The 19,294-nt window shown below is 42.3% G+C and overlaps 1 protein-coding gene across 2 annotated transcripts in view; it reads left to right on the plus strand.

Moving 5' to 3' along the window:
• The first annotated feature begins 15,623 nt into the window (after window positions 1–15,623).
• The window catches only part of LOC149288012 (palmitoyltransferase ZDHHC14-like), a 39,558-nt gene continuing 35,887 nt past the window's right edge, over window positions 15,624–19,294 (plus strand). For both annotated transcript variants that reach the window (XM_089492141.1, XM_089492142.1), the window contains exon 1: window positions 15,624–15,841. In XM_089492141.1, coding sequence (XP_089348267.1) covers window positions 15,624–15,841 — 218 coding nt within the window. The remainder of the gene's footprint in view (window positions 15,842–19,294) is intronic.

Consider the following 19,294-nt stretch of genomic DNA (forward strand, 5'->3'; position numbering starts at 1 on the left):
GTATGTAACTACCCAGTTTCACACTGGGTAGCTGGACATCCTGGTCCAAAAACCTAGGACATTTATTTGCACCTTATGGTTGCCTAGCTTGGCTAGAGATGGCAGGAATTCAATTTAAACCTGTGAGTAAAGAATAAAGCCTCTAGCACTAAATGGCATTCCTTGTCTGTGTTGGATTAGCCTTAGACACATTTTCAATGGACTTTGTTGTAGATTTGCCTAATTCTCAGAGCAAGACTGTGATCTTTATAGCAATTTATATATTCTCCAAACATGAACATTCACAGCCCTGTCTAATCTTCTTTCTTCATGACAATTACCCTGTATCCTTTTGGAAAGAATAGTCTAGTCACATGGTCTCCCCAGACACATTGATAGGGGCATTCAGTTACTATGTCAGTTTTGGAGAGCCATATGCAGTCTTCTGCTGAAACTATTATGTCTGCCCTGAAGACTCCGATGTTAATGAGTCATTGGTCTCATTTTAGTTTCAGGATAGCTTTATGCTTCTCCCATGTATGTTTACATTCCCTCATTGCTTTAGCCTCTACCACTTCTGTTAGGAGCCTGTTCCACTTATGTACCCCTCTCTCAGTATAGTGAAATGTCCTTTTATTTATATATATATATATATATATATATATATATATATATATATATATATAAGCTTATGACCCACTAGCAGGTCCAACAGTACCACACACTCACCCTACCTGCTGCTCCAGCAGTAACTTATGTTTTTTTTACAATCCTGTGGCACTTTCCTCAGTTCCTGCTATTAATGCCTGTCTTAGTAGCCTGCAAAACCAGTGGATTAAATGTTGCACTTATAACATATGTCACACCTGATATTGGTTCCCAATAGTACTCAATCATTCCCTTTCCTTGCCGTGGGTACGTCTTACGACAATTTTCCTTAAATCTGTGTACAGCACTGTATTTTCCATAGCACTTCCCCTTTAAAAAACGATCTTTCATATTATGAAATTTGGTAAAGCTATAGATAAAATAAGCAATTTGTGTGCATATTAGAAACCAATATTTTAAGTGTATATCAAGGAAAAAGACAGCATTGTATGTCTCCCCTTTTGGTAATGATAACCACGAGAAAAACACATTTGGAGGGGAAGTATTAGGTTATGAAGCCTAAATATGGTGGTGGATTCTAGTACCAATATATCTTGGACTTAAAATAAAATGTATTTACAGATACAAGTAAAATTGTCAAACACCTCACTTTAATTGCATGTCAGTTGCCCTCAAATGATACCCTTCAATTATCAATTCAATGCACTTCATGCACGTTGGTAACATTTGTACTAGAGATAATAGCTTGTATTTGTAATTTTTCTTTTTTGCTCTGTTGTGCAGTACAGAAATAGCTTGCGCTATAACCAGGAACAGTGGCGTCGCTACAGGGGGCAATTGCCCCCCCTAGGTTAATCCTTGCCCCCCCTGTTGCCCCCCTGCCGAATTTGGAAAAAAGTCGCAATGCAACTTTAAATCCCGTCTTTTTAAAAAAAAATTTTTTAATGCGGAGGAGAGAGAGGGGCGCCTAGCAACCGCTCGGCGCCCCCCATTCTCCTCCACGAGGCCTCCACCTCCGTCGAGGTGCCGGCATTTCATCCTGAGCGCCGAAATATGACGTCATATTTCGGCTCTCAGCAGTGAAGCAGCGGCCACCGCAGCAGAGAACGAAGACAGAAGCCTCGTGCTCCTGTTGCTGGACCTAAAGGTGAGAGAACTACAAAGGGGGAGGGTAGATAGTGAGTAGGGAGAGGGGTTAGAAAGTGATAAGGGAGGGGGTTAGAAAGTGATAAGGGAGGGAGAGGGGGTTAGAAAGTAATAAGGCAGGGGCGTCCAACATGCGGCCCGCGGGCCGCACCTCGAGCATGTACTGGCTGACTTGGCATGATAGGAGTGTGATTGCTAACAGCAATCAAAGTCCCATCATGCCTAGGTTCCAGCACTTACACATCCGACCAGTAAATGCTGGAACCTAGGCATGATGGGACTGTGATTGCTGTTAGCAATCACACTCCTATCATGCCAAGTCAGCCAGTACATGCTGAAACCTAGCTAGCTGCCCCCCTTGTGTATTGATGCTGCCAGCAGTATGGGGTCTGCATATCACTTACAGCCACCCTGTACCAGCATGTACTGGCTGACTTGGCATGATAGGAGTGTGATTGCTAACAGCAATCACAGTCCCATCATGCCTAGGTTCCAGCATTTACTGGTTGGATGTGTAAGTGCTGGAACCTAGGCATGATGGGACTTTGATTGCTGTTAGCAATCACACTCCTATCATGCCAAGTCAGCAAGTACATGCTGAAACCTAGCTAGCTGTCCCCCTTGTGTATTGATGCTGCCAGCAGTATGGGGTCTACACATCACTTACAGCCACCCTGTACCAGCATGTACTGGCTGACTTGGCATGATAGGAGTGTGATTGCTAACAGAAACCACAGCAAGCACAGTCCCATCATGCCTAGGTACCAGCATTTACTGGTTGCCTGGGTATGATAGGAGTGTGATTGCAGTGTGGACGCCAGGGCTGGCTTTGGGGTATGCAACCTGTGATCTATGCGTGTAATTTAGGGGGTTTTAAATATACCTTTTAATTACGTGTTTTTTTGTGAATTCCAATTGATCTATACCTGCAAAGCTGGGGTTGTGTGTTATTCTGTAGATCCATATCTGCTATGCTATGTTTCCATACATTATTTATGTATACCTGCAAATACAGGGTTAATATGTCTTATTCAGTTGAATAATACCTGCAATGCTGTTTCCATGTATTTATTTGATCTATACCTGCAATGCTACGTTTCATATACTATTGTATACCTGCAAATACAGGATTTGTATGTCTGATTCTGTTTATTTGAGATCACAAGTGAATTTCAGTTGATCTATACATGCAAAGCTTGGTTTGTGTGTTAATGTGTTGATCTATACCTGCTATCGGCAACTAGGGCATCAATACACAAGGGGCAAAAACACTAAGGGGGTATAAACGACAATGCAGTGTGAAAAATCCATCCTGATGTAGACGTCTGTGACGTAGATTGTGTCCTGCTGTTTGTGTGTTTTTGGTTATCAGTGTAGCAGAGCCTGTCCTCGGTGTGTGTGTATAGGTGTTGGTGTGGCAGAGCCTGTCCTGGTGTGTGTTTGGGTGTTGGTGTGGCAGAGCCTGTCCTGGTGTGTGTGTTCGGTTGTCAGTGTGTCAGAGCCTGTCCTGGTGTGTGTGTGTTTGGATGTGGGTGTGGCAGAGCCTGTCCTGATGTGTGTGTCTGGGTGTCGGTGTGACAGAGCCTGTCCTGGTGTGTGTGTCTGTGTCACAGAGCCTGTCCTGGTGTGTGTGTCTGGGTGTCGGTGTGACAGAGCCTGTCCTAGTGTGTGTGTTCAGTTGTCAGTGTGGCAGAGCCTGTCCTGGTGTGGGTGTCGGTGTGACAGAGCCTGTCCTGTTGTGTGTGTGTCTGTGTGGCAGAGCCTGTCCTGGTGTGTGTGTTTGGTTGTCGGTGTGGCAGAGCCTGTCCTGGTGTGTGTGTCTGTCACAGAGCCTGTCCTGGTGTGTGTGTCTGGGTGTCGGTGTGACAGAGCCTGTCCTGGTGTGTGTGTTCAGTTGTCAGTGTGGCAGAGCCTGTCCTGGTGTGTGTGTCTGGGTGTTGGTGTGACAGAGCCTGTCCTGGTGTGTGTGTCTGGGTGTCAGTGTGACAGAGCCTGTCCTGGTGTGTGTGTGTGTCTGTGTGGCAGAGCCTGTCCTGATGTGTGTGAGTGTCTGTGTGGCAGAGCCTGTCCTGGTGTGTGTGTGTGTTTGGTTGTCGGTGTGGCAGAGCCTGTCCTGGTGTGTGTGTCTGGGTGTCGGTGTGACAGAGCCTGTGTTGGTGTGTGTGTTTGGTCATCTGTTTCCTGGCACTTAACTTACAGTAGGAATTATTTAATTTATATTTATCCAGAGATAAAATGCCCTCCTGAAGTTGTAGTGACTTCAGGGGACAAAACGTTCAAGGCCCTGAAATCATTTAGTGGAAAAGTTATTTATTGTGTTATAATATTTATTTCAAGGATTAGTCGGACTCAATTGTGGCTTCAGGCTTCCCATGTTGAATGATCAAGTATTATTCTAGCCCAATAACAAAAGTATAATTCCATAGCACATTACTTTTGGAAATTATTAATGCCCCCCCAGTTTGACTGTGGTATCTTGTGTGCCCCCCCTATATATTGTTTCTAGAGTCGCCACTGACCAGGAATTAGAATACAAAGCAGAACCCAAATGCTCTTGTTATTTATAACTTACATTTAATTATTATTATTATTAACTTGAATTTAATTATTTTTCTTTGTCAGTTGAATTTTGGAGATATGTCAAAAAAAGAAAGAGACTTTAAACTACAGCTGGGAATTATTTTTAAGCTTTTCCTGTGGATAAACTTTTTTTTCTTTGTTGAAAAAATGCCCAAAGCTATTAGAGAACATGCAGAAGACATGCAATTAGATTTTCTGCATGCTTGCATAGGTGAGTCAATTTAAATTAAGAGTATTGCCTATTTAACCTGATGTGAACTTGGAATTGAGTGCTGACTCTCAATACCTTTCATTCTGCTTGTATAATTCTAAGTAGGGTGTATGCAGTCCATTTAATGTCATTGCCAACCTTTACACTTCCTTATATGCAGAGAATTGTTGGTCTTTGTTTGGAAATTTGGGAAAATTTTAAGCTAAAATGTCTAATGCTCATTCACCCTTATAAACACGGCTTAAGATTTAATTTCTGAAAGTTTGAAAAAATATATATACAGATATACAGAAGAGATGACAAGGCAAAACTCAATGTACTCCAATTTGTGACCTATTTCAAGATGAGAATAGAAAAAGGCTCCAGGCACTCAAGGGTTCCATCAGGCAGATTTATTGATGTTTCAACCTCACGATGAGGTCTTTATCAAGTTTTTTGGTGACTATTTCAAGATGAGAACATAAACCCAAAACTTCCTTGCTACAATTCTTCCTACAATGTACCATTGAATGGTCTTGAGATCTAAAATACATATAAACAAAGTGTGTGCCCCAACCACTAAAAAATACAATTTAAAAAATCCCAACTCAGAAGTATTTAAATATAAAATAATAGGGTAGTCTCAGGTGTCAATCCGTGGAGTGGTAGGGATGGAGGTCCATCACAGGTGCCTCCTCAAGGTCCAGTTACCCACAGCAAGGCAGTGGGAGGTGGAGCCACTGGCCCTGTGCAGGCAAATGTGCGCTCACCGCGATCAACACTGCTAGTGGTGTCTGATCTGGTGAACACCCTCAGAGCCCCTAGAGGCGTGGTATGCATACACCTCTCGTCATGTCCATCACAGGGGGACAGGGAGGACACGCTCATAATCCCAGAAGGCTACCCTGGGAAGGGTAAAGCCCCACTTTCATCACCCCGGCAACGTGGGAGTGTCCAAGCAGCTGGGGCTATAAATCTCCAACACACCTGTAATTCATTGGCAGGTTATTATGTTGCCTCATGCACAGAAGCCCAGCATTTTCTCCTGTTTGCCTGCTCCTTGTTTCTGTGCTCCTGCTCCCCTTTTTGGACTCCCAGCGACATGACCCTCGTCTTGTTATACGGACCTGTATCTATTTTGCTGCCTGCCCCGAACCCGGACTGCCTGTCCTCGATTCTGCTTGCCCCCCTTGGATTTTTGACCCCTTCAGACTTTCTTGTCCCTTACACAAATAAATAATGCAATCATGCATTTTATGTGTATGTTCCTACTTCTTTCTGTTCTAAGGTGTTTTTTTTTAAAAAACATTCTATTTGCCTTAGTAAGTCTGGGCATACTTAACATGGAAACAGGAAAGCAAGGTAGAATAAAAATAAGTCACAAACAGGAAGAAAGCTCTGGTCTTCAGTGTATGAAAAACCATGGCTAAAATGCACATGCCATAAAACACTTCCAACGCAAGACTCAGTAAAACATTTGTGACTCTATTTTCTATAGAGGGAAAAAGAAAACATAATTTCATCATTTCAATGAAAACATTTTTACTTTATATCGGTTGTTGTACCAAAAGTGCAATTCATTAGGTATATTTCAATTACTGAATAATTACAATAATCTCAAAAAGCTTCTTTGTGTAGTGATTCAATTTAGGCATCTGTAATAAGTAGAGCACAAAACGTGCTGAAAAGTAAAATTTCATTTGAATCATAAGCTCTCATCTTCCCTTTTGCAAGTTTTTAGTTGTAATGGCCTTCAGGGGAAATACATTAAAAGAAAGCATATGCCTTTAAACATTCTGTAACATTATAGCCAACCCCATTAACTGTCTATATAAAATGATCCAGAAAAAAACAAGTCTGTTAACATCCTATAAATCAGTGTCATTGTCTGGGAAAGACTATATAAAATGCAAACATATAAATGAACCCTGAGGATAACTTTATATATAGAAAAATAAATGTAAAAGACTATACTTCATACAATTAGCAGAAGTCAATAAAGTGGAAAAATAACAACAGTACTTAGAATATGGGCATCAAAAGCAACAGTGGGTACACTAAGTACAACAGTACCTAAGCAGGGTATCTTCAAAGGATACCAGATGTCCTGACCTGTGTGCCATAAGCTCTTACAGGGGACCAGGCACTGGGGTCACACAGGGGCACAGCACTTAGCATCTTCAGAATTATGATTTGAGAAATATGGTTAAGTTTCCATAGTAGAATCATGACATGAAATTGTTCTCTGTGTTGGCAGTGTGCCCTTTCTGTATGTCTCTTCTACCATTATTTCTGTAAAGCACTGTGACTATTTTTGGCAAATAAAATATAAATTAGTTCCGTCTTTGTGCTCTAAATTTGAACTCTTAGCTTCTGGGGATAGCTGTAGTTTTCACGTTACCGTTTCTTATAATTTGGAAGTGCTATTTTTTAACAAAATTGGGTTTTCTTTAGTTTGAGTATAGTTTTTCTATAGTTGAGTATCATGCTCATGCAGCCAGTACATGCACATCACTTTCAGCCTCCCTGTGCCCCCTACACACGGATCCATGCTATCACACACACACACATATTGATTTGTTTACTCCCCCACCCTTACCTGAACTGCAGATCTGCTGCCGCTCGCAGACTTCCGTGGGGGCCGCTGTTTCCCTCTGTGTTGCTTGAACAGGAACGGAGCAGAGTCATGTGATGTGATGTACATTCACGCGACTCCCCTGGGTTCCTGTGTCGCCTCAACAAGACGCTGCTGAGCAACACAGAGGTAAGCAGCAGGTCCCCTTTCCGGTTTAAAAAAAATCTACCACTACTGTTTGTAGGCCCCAAATTTTTCTAAAAAAGGTGCGTCTTACACATGGGGAAATATGGTATTTTTAAAACCTTAAATAGAATTTGGTGGTGGCAGCGAATAAAGTTTGGGGGTCGTGGGGTGAACAGGTTAGGGGTTAAGGTGTAGTTGCTCTGGGCCCTGAGGGGAGAGCGGCGAGTGAGCCTGTAGTCTGTTTTTTGCCATAAACCCATTTCGTCCATGGTACCCTTAACATCAAGGTTTGTGTTTTGGGGCGTTCGTGACAGTGACAGACACGTAACGTCATGTAACGTCACTGAAGACAGGCTGAGTAGACAAATGGTAAGTGAGTTGCATAAGTGTATGTGTTAGTGTCTGTGTTTTAGTTTGAGTGTCTGGTTGGGTTAGTATGAGTGACCCTCCCAAGATCAGGCTCTGGATCTGACAATATTAATCCGTAGAACATATAGTGTTCCTAATCAAGTGTAACATGCATGATTTTGTAACTGATTAATGTGTTATAATCACATTACACTCCATGGTTTTAGAATACATCTGTGAAAATGCATTAAGACAGTTTCAAGATTTATACAATAATATTTATAACATTTAATCATTTTGTCGATGCCAACAGATCAGGGGTGTCCAAGTTTTTTCTGCAGTGGGCCACTTCATCAGAATTGTATGCGTGCGAGGGCCGCACTCATTTTTCACTGAGAGAAAATATGGATTTCTGGGCCTACAAATTCAGGATTCTGGAAAAGTAAAAATAAAATAGTTCTATTTAGTTTAGGGATGCACTAAAATGAAAATTCGGGACCAAAAACTAAAATTCAGGGTTCACTTAGCCAAAACTGAAACTGACCCCCCCCACACTTTTAATAAAAGTAAGTTACACACCAAAATTGTACAAAAAAATGATATATTATGATTGTTAACAGCAATCTCAGGCATACCCAGATTCCAGCATGTACTGGTTGGCTGGGCATTGTATTTTTTGTCCAATTTTAGTGTGTAACCACGCTTTTATTAAAAGTAACACACCACAATTGGACAAAAAAAAATCATAGGAGTGACAGCAAACACACTCTATTTATACCCAGGCAACCAGTGAATACTGGAACCTAGGCATGATGGGACTGTGATTGCTGTTAGCAGATTGCTGTTAGCAATCACACTCCTATCATGCCAAGTCAGCCAATACATGCTGGTACAGGGTGGCTGTAAGTGCAGACCCCATACTGCTGGCAGCATCAATACACAAGGGGGGCAGCTAGCCAGGTTTCAGCATGTACTGGCTGACTTGGCATGATAGGAGTGTGATTGCTAACAGCAAACACACTCTTTTTATACCCAGGCAACCAGTAAATACTGAAACCTAGGCATGATGGGACTGTGATTGCTGTTAGCAGATTGCTGTTAGATGTTAGCAATCACACTCCTATCATCCCAAGTCAGCCAATACGTGCTGGTGCAGACCCCATACTGCTGGCAGCATCAATACACAAGGGGGGCAGCTAGCCAGGTTTCGGCATGTACTGACTGACTTGGCATGATAGGAGTGTGATTGCTAACAGCAATCAAAGTCCCATCATGCCTAGGTTCCAGCACTTACACATCCATACTATCATACACACACACATTCATTCATTCACAGATTCATTCCCTCAATCAGACATACTCATTCCACAACCTACCCCACCCCCTTACCTGCTCTAAAGCTCTCGATGCCGCTCACAGACTTCAGCAGGGGCGCGGCCTCCCTCGTTCTCCCCACAGAGGAAGCAGGACTGGAGCTGAGAATAGACCCTCCCACAAGTAAGCATGGCTCTTGTGATCCTTGCTGCCGATCTCACGCGGGCCGCATGTTGGACGCCCCTGCAATAGATTAATGTTTTAAAGTGTTGCCTTATAATGGAATTTGTTTTACTATAATAAGTGTCACTCTTTTTATGTTTTGACATGTTTTACAAACTTTGTATTTAAAATATCATTATTTTTAAATCAATGTTACAATGTCTTACTGATGAAATCAATATTCCTGCCCTTTTAACTGCTTATAGCACTAACATAGGTTCATTTTTCATACATTAGAATTTTTGGCTTTTTTACATTTTGATTTTTGTTCTAGTGATTTCTGTAGAATATCTGCTCATAACTTCAATAATCTTTTACTAAAGATAAAGGGTGAAATAAGTAATGTATAAAGAACAATTTTGGTAGCAAAAAAAGGAGTCATTATAGAAAACTATACAATGGTGTTCAATGTTGTCGATTTGGTTCAGGCATTATGTGTAAGGGTATGTTAAGGACAAAGGAGAAAAATTATTAAATAATACTAGCCTTGCCTCCAGCTGCCACTGGTCTCAGATTATTTTAAGTTTTAAACTAAGTAACTCCATAACAATCAGATATGAATGACAAAAATAATATGCAGTTTCTATGAATAAATTCATGATGCTAAAAGCTGTGTTGGCAACTGCTCCCCTTCAACTACCCCCAACAAATATTAAAAAAAAGTCCCCACACAGTTTACATCCCTTATTTAATTATCCTATGCCATATGGTTCCATGAAACACTCAGTGGACTGAAGTCAACATCTTTTTTCCCAAGTCAAAACAACAAAGGAAGTGCTTTCTTTTCATGCAAGAAAACATATAATGCCTTAGAACTGCTGAACCCTTTTATGACCAAAGGTCTTGCTAGTGACCAACGCTTATTTGACATTTTTACTCTCAGAGGAAGTGGTCATCAGAAGTGGAAGTGGTCGGTAGAAACGGTAGGGAATCTGGAGGGAAACCAGACAGCCCTCCCTTCAGTATTGATTTATGTGATGCCTCCAGCCACCCACCTTGTGAATCAATGCCCCATTGGCAACCACACCCTTGAGTATTTCCCCCAGCCAGTTCCACATTGTATATTTATCCCACCACCCAGCCCCACTCTTTAATTTATGTATTGCCCCCAGCCAGTACCCCCTTGTGAATTAATGACCACACACCCTTGCATATTGCCCCCAGCCAGTCCCACGTGGTGTATTTATGCCACCCAGCCAGCTCCCCCTTAGTATAATGTAGGCCCTGGCACCCAGGTTTCATCCACAGGACCTGCCTAGCACCCAGACTGGCAGCATAGGTGTCGGGGATAATGAGGAGGAGTCCGGAATACAGGAAGCCACCAATCCAGAAAGCACAACACAGCGTGGTCAAACGAGGATAGCCATGGTCAGGGTCACAGAATGCAGCAAACTATATAAGGATAGCCAGGGTCAGGTTCACAGAGATCAGCAAAGTCCAGTAAGAATAGCCAGGGTCAGGTTCACGGAGATCAGCAAAGTCCACTAAGAATAGCCAGGGTTTGGTTCACAGTGATCAGCAAAGTCCAGTAGGAATAGCCAGGGTTGGGTTCACAGAGATCAGAAAAGTCCAGTAAAAATAGCCAGGGTCAAGTTCACGAGGATCAAAATAGAAAACACAACCGCAAGCAGTGAGGAGCTCAATGCGGCACAATAACTGAGTAATACTCAGTGCCGGTTTTTAAACTTGGCGCTTGTGGAAGCCCCTCCCCCTGTGTGTGACATCATCCAAGCGTATTCCCCGTCGTCTCCACTCGTGCGCACAGGAGCAGACATGCGGGAGCCATTGGAGGGAGCAGAGGAATCGGCGCTGCCAGGGGAAGCAGGAATGTAACAGATTCATGTGACGTAACGTGACGTGACTCCACCGAGTATCAGAATGGGGAAGGGGTTTTAAGTGACTTTGAAGGTAGCATGGTTGTTGGTGACAGAGGGGCTGGTCTGAGTATTTCAGAAACTGATGATTTACTGAGATTTTCATGCACAACCATCTCTAGGGTTTAGAGAGAATGCTCTGAAAAATAGAAAATATCCAGTGAGCGGCAGTTGTGCGGACGAAAATGCCTTGTTGATGTCAGAGGTCAGAGGAGAATGGGCAGACTGGTTGGAGTTGACAGGCAACATTAACTTAAATGGCCACTAGTTACAACCAAAGTATGCAGAATACCATCTCTGAACGCACAACACATCAAACCTTGAAGCAGATGGCCTACAGCAGCAGATGACCACACCGGGTGCCACTCCTGTCAGCTAAGAACAGGAAACTGAGGCTTCAATTCGCATAGGCTCACCAAAATTGGACAATGGAAGAATGTTGCCTGGTCTGATGAGTCTGGATTCCAGCCGCGACATTCAGATGGCAGGGTCAGACTTTGGTGTAAACAAAACGAAAGCATGGATCTATCCTGCCTTGTATCAATGGTTCAAGCTGGTAGTCTAGTAGTGTGGGGGACATTTTCTTGGCACACTTTTGACCCTAGTACCAATTGTGCATCATTTAAATGCGGCAACCTGTCCATCCCTTTATGGCCACAGTGTACCCATCTCCTGATGGCTACTTCCAGCAGGATAATGCACCATGTCACAAAGCTCATATCATTCTTAAACTGGTTTCTTGAACATGACAATGAGTTCACTGTACTCCAATGGCCTCCACAGTCACCAGATCTCAATCCATTAGAGCACCTTTGGGATGTGGTGGTACGGGAGATTCGCATCATGGATGTGCAGCCGACAAATCTGCAGCAACTGCGTGTTGCCATCATGTCCATATGGAGCCAAATCTCTGAGGAATGTTTCCAGCACCTTGTATGCCAGGAAGAATGAGGGCAGTTCTGAAGGCAAAAGTGGGTCCAACCTGGTACTAGCAAGGTGTACCTAATAAAGTGGCCAGTGAGTGTGTATATATATATAGTGTATAGTACAAGGGAATATGCTGATCCTATATAAATGCTCTCTCTCTCTCTATATATATATCTAGTCACATATAGTGTGTGTGTATATATACAGTACATACATATACCGTATTTGCTTGATTATGCTCTGAAAAATACCCCTTGTCTTATAATTGAAGTTGTCTTCTAATCAGACCTCAAATAGAGGTCTGACTATGAGACTAAGATCCAGATCCCCCGCGGCTGCCCCTTTCTATCACCGAGCGCCGGGCAGCAGTGGAGGTTGTCTGCGTACATCGCACATACCTTCCCCGGCTGCCAGAGAGAATTCCCCGCAGCGCTGCCATGATATGCCTTTTAACCCCTATATGCCAGAGTGACATATAGGGGTATAAGGCATTTCTGAAGGCAGAGTGGCATATAGGGGGTATAAGGCATATCAGGGAGGCAGAGTCGCATATAGGGGGTATAAGGCATATCAGGGAGGCAGAGTGGCATATAGGAGGGTATAAGGCATATCAGGGAGGCAGAGTGGTATATAGGGGGGTATAAGGCATTTCTGGGGGCAGAGTGGCAAGCCTGGGGGAAGATGTGCATAACTGGGGGGCAGGTTGGCAAATAAAAGGAATTAAAACAAAAAAAATCTCAATCATAGCTTTTATTAAATATGATAAAATAGTTACCATGAATTAATGTTTACTAGTAAAACTTTTTTCCTATAGGGTCATGTTATATTCAGGCTCTTTTTTTCCTTAATTAATATTTTTATATATGAAAGAGCAATTATTTTATTATTGGTCCATGACCCTATGATCACTGATCCCAACGATTACACCTTCCAAGAAAAGGAGCTATAAGCTGTGATTAACTTCAAGAGCACTTTTATTACAATTATTAATTGTTAGAACACCCAGTTGCATAGAACTGGATTTACGACCCAATAGGGCGAACAGCCTTCTACAAGTTCTACTTTAATAGGATGAAATAGTCAGCATAGAACTGGAGCTCACGCACCGTACAACTTCCACACACCCGGTAACATTCACCAAACCCGCAACCGGTCACTCCCAGGAGCACCGCTCAATAACGAGAACGCATGACGTAACGGCACAATGCCTCCTGGGTGTTGTAGTTCTCGAAGCATCCTAGCGTTTATTGGCATCTCAGGCTGCATGGTCGATGGAACACTGCAATTCCCGAGCTGCTCTATTACTCTCCTCCTACGTCTGTATACGGGGTTGTGTACGTCAGCGTTGACGTTGTCTGTGAGTGTGCGAGCTGTGGGATTCTGTTATCACCAGAAGGCGGAGGGAGAGAGTGAGAGCAGCAGCCGCGGGAGACCGAACCTACTGATTTTCGGGAAAGGAAAGGTGCGCTGCTGCTGAAAGGTGGCGGAGAGCCGCGAGTCGCTAGCCATGTGCGGCCCGGCCGAGGCGGCGAGTTAGCCACCAGCCGTGGGCTGTGAGAGATGGTAGCTGTAGCCCTTTAGCACCCAGCACCGTTCCAGCGGCCTGCGGGGTATTGCTAGACCGCGTATTTATACATGAGTAGCGAGCACCACAAGTGCGCCTTGATTGGAGGGGCTGCTCTTGTTCGCGTGTATGTTTTCCTTCGTTCGTGAAGGGTGTGTATCTGTGTGCGTTCGGGTGCAGGGAGCGCTTTGCGGTGCCTTTTAATTCATGGGCACATGCGATGTGTGTGGATATGCCGCCTGTATCACGTAAAACTGTAATAAACTAGGTATTTGGGAAAGCCTGGAAAATGCAGTAATGTATGTATTCGGGTCACACTGTACAGCGCCCCAGAATGAACTTTATTATACAATCCATCCGGTGCTCCTTGTGTAACTTATAATTTGATCCTGTGTAATTGACTTCCTTATCTCTGCTTTGGTGATTGTTACCTAAAGAGATCCACTGATTTATTTTTATATATATATATATATATATATATATATATGAGAGAGAGATATAAATAATAATGGTGGCTGTAAATTGCATTTTTTTTTTGTTTGTTATAGCCTTACTATATCTGTCTGCCACCACCTACTCTTTCACTGACACATCCACAGGGATCTGTGTTTATGAAGCTGCACATAAGGTCTGATGATTGAAATTGACTTTATTTCAATTAATATTTTGTATTCATTTTTTTACTCCATTTTCACTTTGACGTGTGCCTTGTTCACTTAATTTATATTTTAATGTATACATATCTTGGTAGGGATGCCAAGTCCACTAGACAAACTTTTGAACTTCGTTCGCCCACATATTGTGGCCCCAGCATGTGTAGTAGAGAAGAAAGGTTATGAAAGGACACTTGTAAGGAAGCCTGATGATTGAAAAAGAGGAACAATTGCTGCTTTTACATTCGGATGCCTTTTGTAATTGTAGAACAGTCATACTGAGCGCATGAAGGGGGAATTGTTGACTATTTGCTTTCTTGTATTTATTGTACTTTCACCTTCTTCCATAGGGCAAGCGATGTGTAAATGTCGCGTCGAGCTCGTGCTCCTGTCTTTACGTGGAGAAGCCAGACTGAATTGGTACAGAAAGCAAAGCATATAGCCAAAAAAAGAAGATTCCTTTAAAGATCTCCGGTATGGTTGAGCATTTAGGCACTTTGGCGGTTGGGGTTTTATCGGTTGTCGTTTAAGACGATACTGGAGAGAGGATATGATCCATTCTGGTGACAATTGCTCTTGTCGGATATTCTTTTTGTACTGGATTGTTTGTGCCGCTTCCTCCAATACGTAAACGTTTGATGCTTTGTCAGTCGTCAAGGAAAGCATATTGTAAAACAGGAAGAAAAGTAAAGGGGAGCCTTTTTTCCAAGACTCGAGGGATATTGCAAATCCTATAGTTTGGCCGTAGCAATATTTTCTGGCCGCTTTCAAAAAGTAAGGTCTATCGTTTTATTTTATTTTTTTCTACGTTTATTAGGCTTGTTATCTATAATAACCTTTACCAGATTAAGCTTCATGATGGAAAATACACTTCTGAAGCACTAAGGTTACACCTGAGCACTCATAAAGATATTATTTTGGTATTTTATGGTTGTGGTGATGGAGACAATCGCGCACTGGAGGAGCTAGTAAGTCTGTCAGGATATTTGGTGAACAATTGTCCTCCAAAGGGTGCAAAAATAGTTTTTACATGCCGCTCATATGAACGCCACAGTGAACAACCATTGCCTGCAAAACCCAAGAGAAAGGCCAAAGATTACCCAAAGGTTCAACTCTCGCAAATTGGGCTTCTTCCCACCCTAAGTATAAAAAAAATACATTGTGTATCTTAAGTCTCTATCAAATATTTGAAGACCACTACAGTTGGATTACAAAATAATGGAACTACGCATATAGAACTATTTTTTGAACCAGATCAACCAGGATTTGTAAATATTTACTGGTTTGATTTTTTTTTTTTTTTGGACTCTTATCGTCGAAGCCAACATAGCCAAGGAACTTCAGAATTACTGTGGATTGCCTTTTATATTTTTTTTACGTTTCCATTCTTTGTTTAATCTCCGCACACTTTGTTTCCTGAGGTTTTGTCCTATTGACGATTCCAGGAGTCAGACTCATGAAAGAGTGTGGATACAGCGAAATTAATACTCGTGGCACATTCCCCATGGAGTCCACTCACAAACCGAAAACTGCTGTGAGGAGGAAATGGGAAGTCTTCCCGGGTAGGAACAAGTTCTACTGTGATGGCAGGATCATGATGGCTAGACAAACCGGAGTCTTCTACCTCACATTGGTCCTTATACTGGTCACCAGTGGACTCTTCTTTGCCTTTGAGTAAGTAATGTCTATGTTCTTATAATATGGATGTATTAAACATTTGTGCAATATCCTTAAACATGGGTGCCATTTGTAGTGCATTTTGTCCTATTACCACATGTTGTCATTTGGACCTAAGGCTTAGAATACCTAGTTATCGTCTTCATTTTACTGTTGGCAGCATCATGTTTTTGTGAACATAAGCGACACTACAACACCAAACTAAGAGGTTTAAGGGTAAATACTATATTTTAAGTCTATAATTGAAGATGATACGATTTATTGAGCCATGTGCGGGGGGGAAATGTAAGTTGTTTGGGGTTCTCTGTAGGGAATTTAGCTGTTGACATTGACAGAGAGGGGAAGCTTTATCTAAATTAGCATAATTGGTATCAGGCGTTTAAATCTTCGGTCGCTCGCTGTAGACTTGAAAGGTGTCCTTTTTCCTGGAGGTATGATTTTATCAATTATGGAACTCTTCTAGTAAAATTCTATTATGTTTGCATTATCAATAGATGCAAACATAGAAACTGCCAATGCTACTGCTAAGCTAAATGTTGCAATTCTTCTTAAACAGATTGCAATCAATGAAAATACGAAAGGTCTTAAAGACTTTGTTGGCAAGGTTGGAACAATCATTGAACGTAATCTTAAAGATTTAAAGGGACGTTGTGGCCGTCGTATGTGTTAGTTCAGTGTCCCTTTTAGCTTTGTGTTTTTTCCTCTTGCTACCGCATGGAGGGGTTCATCAGAATGTATTTGCCCTCTTTCCCTGTCTCTAGCTCTTTGGCTTCAGGGGAGACAGTGGGCCAGATACATCTGTTGAGTAGCGGTGCACTTGTGTGGTATTCTCACTGCTAGTCAGATAAAGTCCTAGGGCAGGGGCGTCCAACCTGCGGCCCTCCAGCTGCTGCAGGACTACATTTCCCATAATGCTCTTTCAGCTAAGGGACTGGCTGAGGAGGATGGGAGATGTAGTCCTGCAGCAGCTGGAGGGCCGCAGGTTGGACGCCCCTGTCCTAGGGGGTCTGATGAGGCTTCCCATGCATGTTCACTGGAAGTGCTCCCATTCATTCTATTGGTAATGTTTCATGCTAGGCGAATGGCTGCTTCAAGCATGAAAATAAAACAAGCGTTGTTGCACTTGAGCTTTTCTTTCAGGTTAATAATGCACATTATAGTACTTCTATATGCATTCATCATTAATGGACTGTAAAGGCCACGGGAGTACGCCTTTAAACAAACTTACACGTGCACATTAGTTACCTAATCTAGAATGTTCTGCAAATAATCAAAGCCATCCTGTCGCTTGCACAAGTTTCTATGGCAACAGCCTGTCTGCAACCAATATAAATGAGGTGTCTGGCAATGGAGGTATTCAACAGCACAAGGAATTTTTAGTTCTAGATTTAGTCCTCTGAAGTGGAACAGCACCTTTAAATCTTTTGTTCACACGTACCTTTTAATAACTGCCATCGATGGACCCCAAGAGTCCTATGTAATGTTACATGGGTATATTGCTTACTAAGGAGGTGAATTAGTGGGACTGCATTGCATTTTACCCACTTAGACTCATGCCCTTTAAAAACCCTTTCTGGACACCATTAATGAAGCGAATGTGTGCTGTTCGGGTGCTTAATATACACAAAATAGAGAGAGAAGAGCACCCTAAAACTCATTGAGATAATATGTACGTACCGCAAAAAACTAATTCTGGCAAATATTGGGGAAAACTGTTTATTGTTTTTGGCTCCTGTTGTACGTTCAGAATTTGATTGTTTGGCTTGCGAGTTTGCTAAATATAAATTCGAGGATATTACTTGGCCCGTTATTTTATTGCTCCTTCTGTAATTCTTGGAAAGGCTAGATGTTTTCTTCACCATTGTAATTGGGTAATTTACAAGCAGTATAATAATAATATACCTGTAAAGTATTTCAGATAAGCTTTCACCAATCCTGTTCATAGAATACTTGGGAAAAGTGTAAGGCTGAACTGAATAGAACAGATGACCAGGAACCAAATGGGGTTTGTGGTTTTTATAGCCGTAAGCTGCATGGGTCGAAAGGCCCTTACCTCAAGTATAGAGGATCTTTCAACGATGGGTGAGCATTTTGTGTTTGTGTGTGTGTGTGTGTGTGTGTCTTGTGCTCTGTACCTTGTTGCCAAAAAGAACATTAAAATATGTAAACTTGATCCTGCTTCATAAGTCTATTTAGAAAAAGCATCTAGAGAAATGTTTTTGTGTGTTGAGAAGTGTTAGGAACATTAGTTGTCAGCTTTGTAGAGTGCCGTATATAACATTGCTTTCCTCTTGTTATGGCTGTTTTGTGTTGTGTTCTCCTCTTGCCTTCTTCCACACACTGTGAGGGGGATCTGCTGTAACCTTCAGCTTCATTGAATGTTTTAACACGTTGACGGAGCCCTTACTCCCACTGTGGTCGTCATACATTGTTTGTGAGCAGGACACCTTTACCTCGTGTAGCGGAAAAGTAAGCACAGCCCTGGACAGGTACAAACTGGCTTTCAGAGCTGGGGGATTGGATACATTATTTCCCCTATAGTTGTGTTGAGGCAACAAAGGAAGTTGGTGGAATGTTGCGCAACATGTTGAGGTTACCCTGGGCACTCTTCTTCACTTGTACTAATGTGTAATGTTGCAGAGTGGATTATAGATCAGAAGCTGCATTTCTGGGGTAAGAGGGAGCTGTGGAACATTGCGTGGAGTCCTAAAATTGATTTCTTTATGTCTTTTAGCTTCTTGCTTTGTTGGAAAATAACAAAATAAACGTTGTCATTTTAATATTTCCTTTTTTTACTCCCAGTTCTTTTGTATACAGTGATATTTTCAGCGTATGATGCTGGATTGCCGGTTTACACCGTAGACCCTCCGTTATCTCGATGGATAATGTATTATTTAAATACAGAGGTCTAAGTAGCAGAAAGCGACTTCTGAGATTGTGTGGAACCAGCATCTATAAAACTGTTCTGCTCTTAACCCCTGGCTGGATTGCAGTACTTAAGACATTTACTTCGTAACGGCACTGAAAATGTGTCGTGCACAGCCGTTCCTTTTAAACAGTTAAGTAGGATTACACTGTTAATAAGGCAGACCAAGTTCAAAAATCCTTCACCTTCCAACGATATCGTTACTCAAGAGGCAAACTCTTCGTCATTGTGTTGTTATGACAACCCTTATTGAATTGGGATGTTTTCCCATTAAGCTATTCTTGGTACCAGCATTCTTCCCCTAAATGTCACGTTGTATGTGCATGGTTGTAGCAGCATCCCTCGGTGTGACCTCTATCCTCTCGTGAGACCCTCCCGAATAGGCCTTATTAGAGCCAGACTAGCGTGACTTATTATAGTAAACTCTCATGCCGGTTCTTTGTCATTTTCTGGTCAGATGTCTGTCGTATGTATAACACCCTCGGCATAATGCTGGCCTGCATTTTAATGTTTTTTGGGTCCTA

Source organism: Sceloporus occidentalis, unplaced genomic scaffold (genome assembly GCF_023333645.1).
Source record: "Sceloporus occidentalis isolate IW3139 unplaced genomic scaffold, rSceOcc1.0.p SCAF_54, whole genome shotgun sequence".
Taxonomy (NCBI): Eukaryota; Metazoa; Chordata; class Lepidosauria; order Squamata; family Phrynosomatidae; genus Sceloporus; species Sceloporus occidentalis.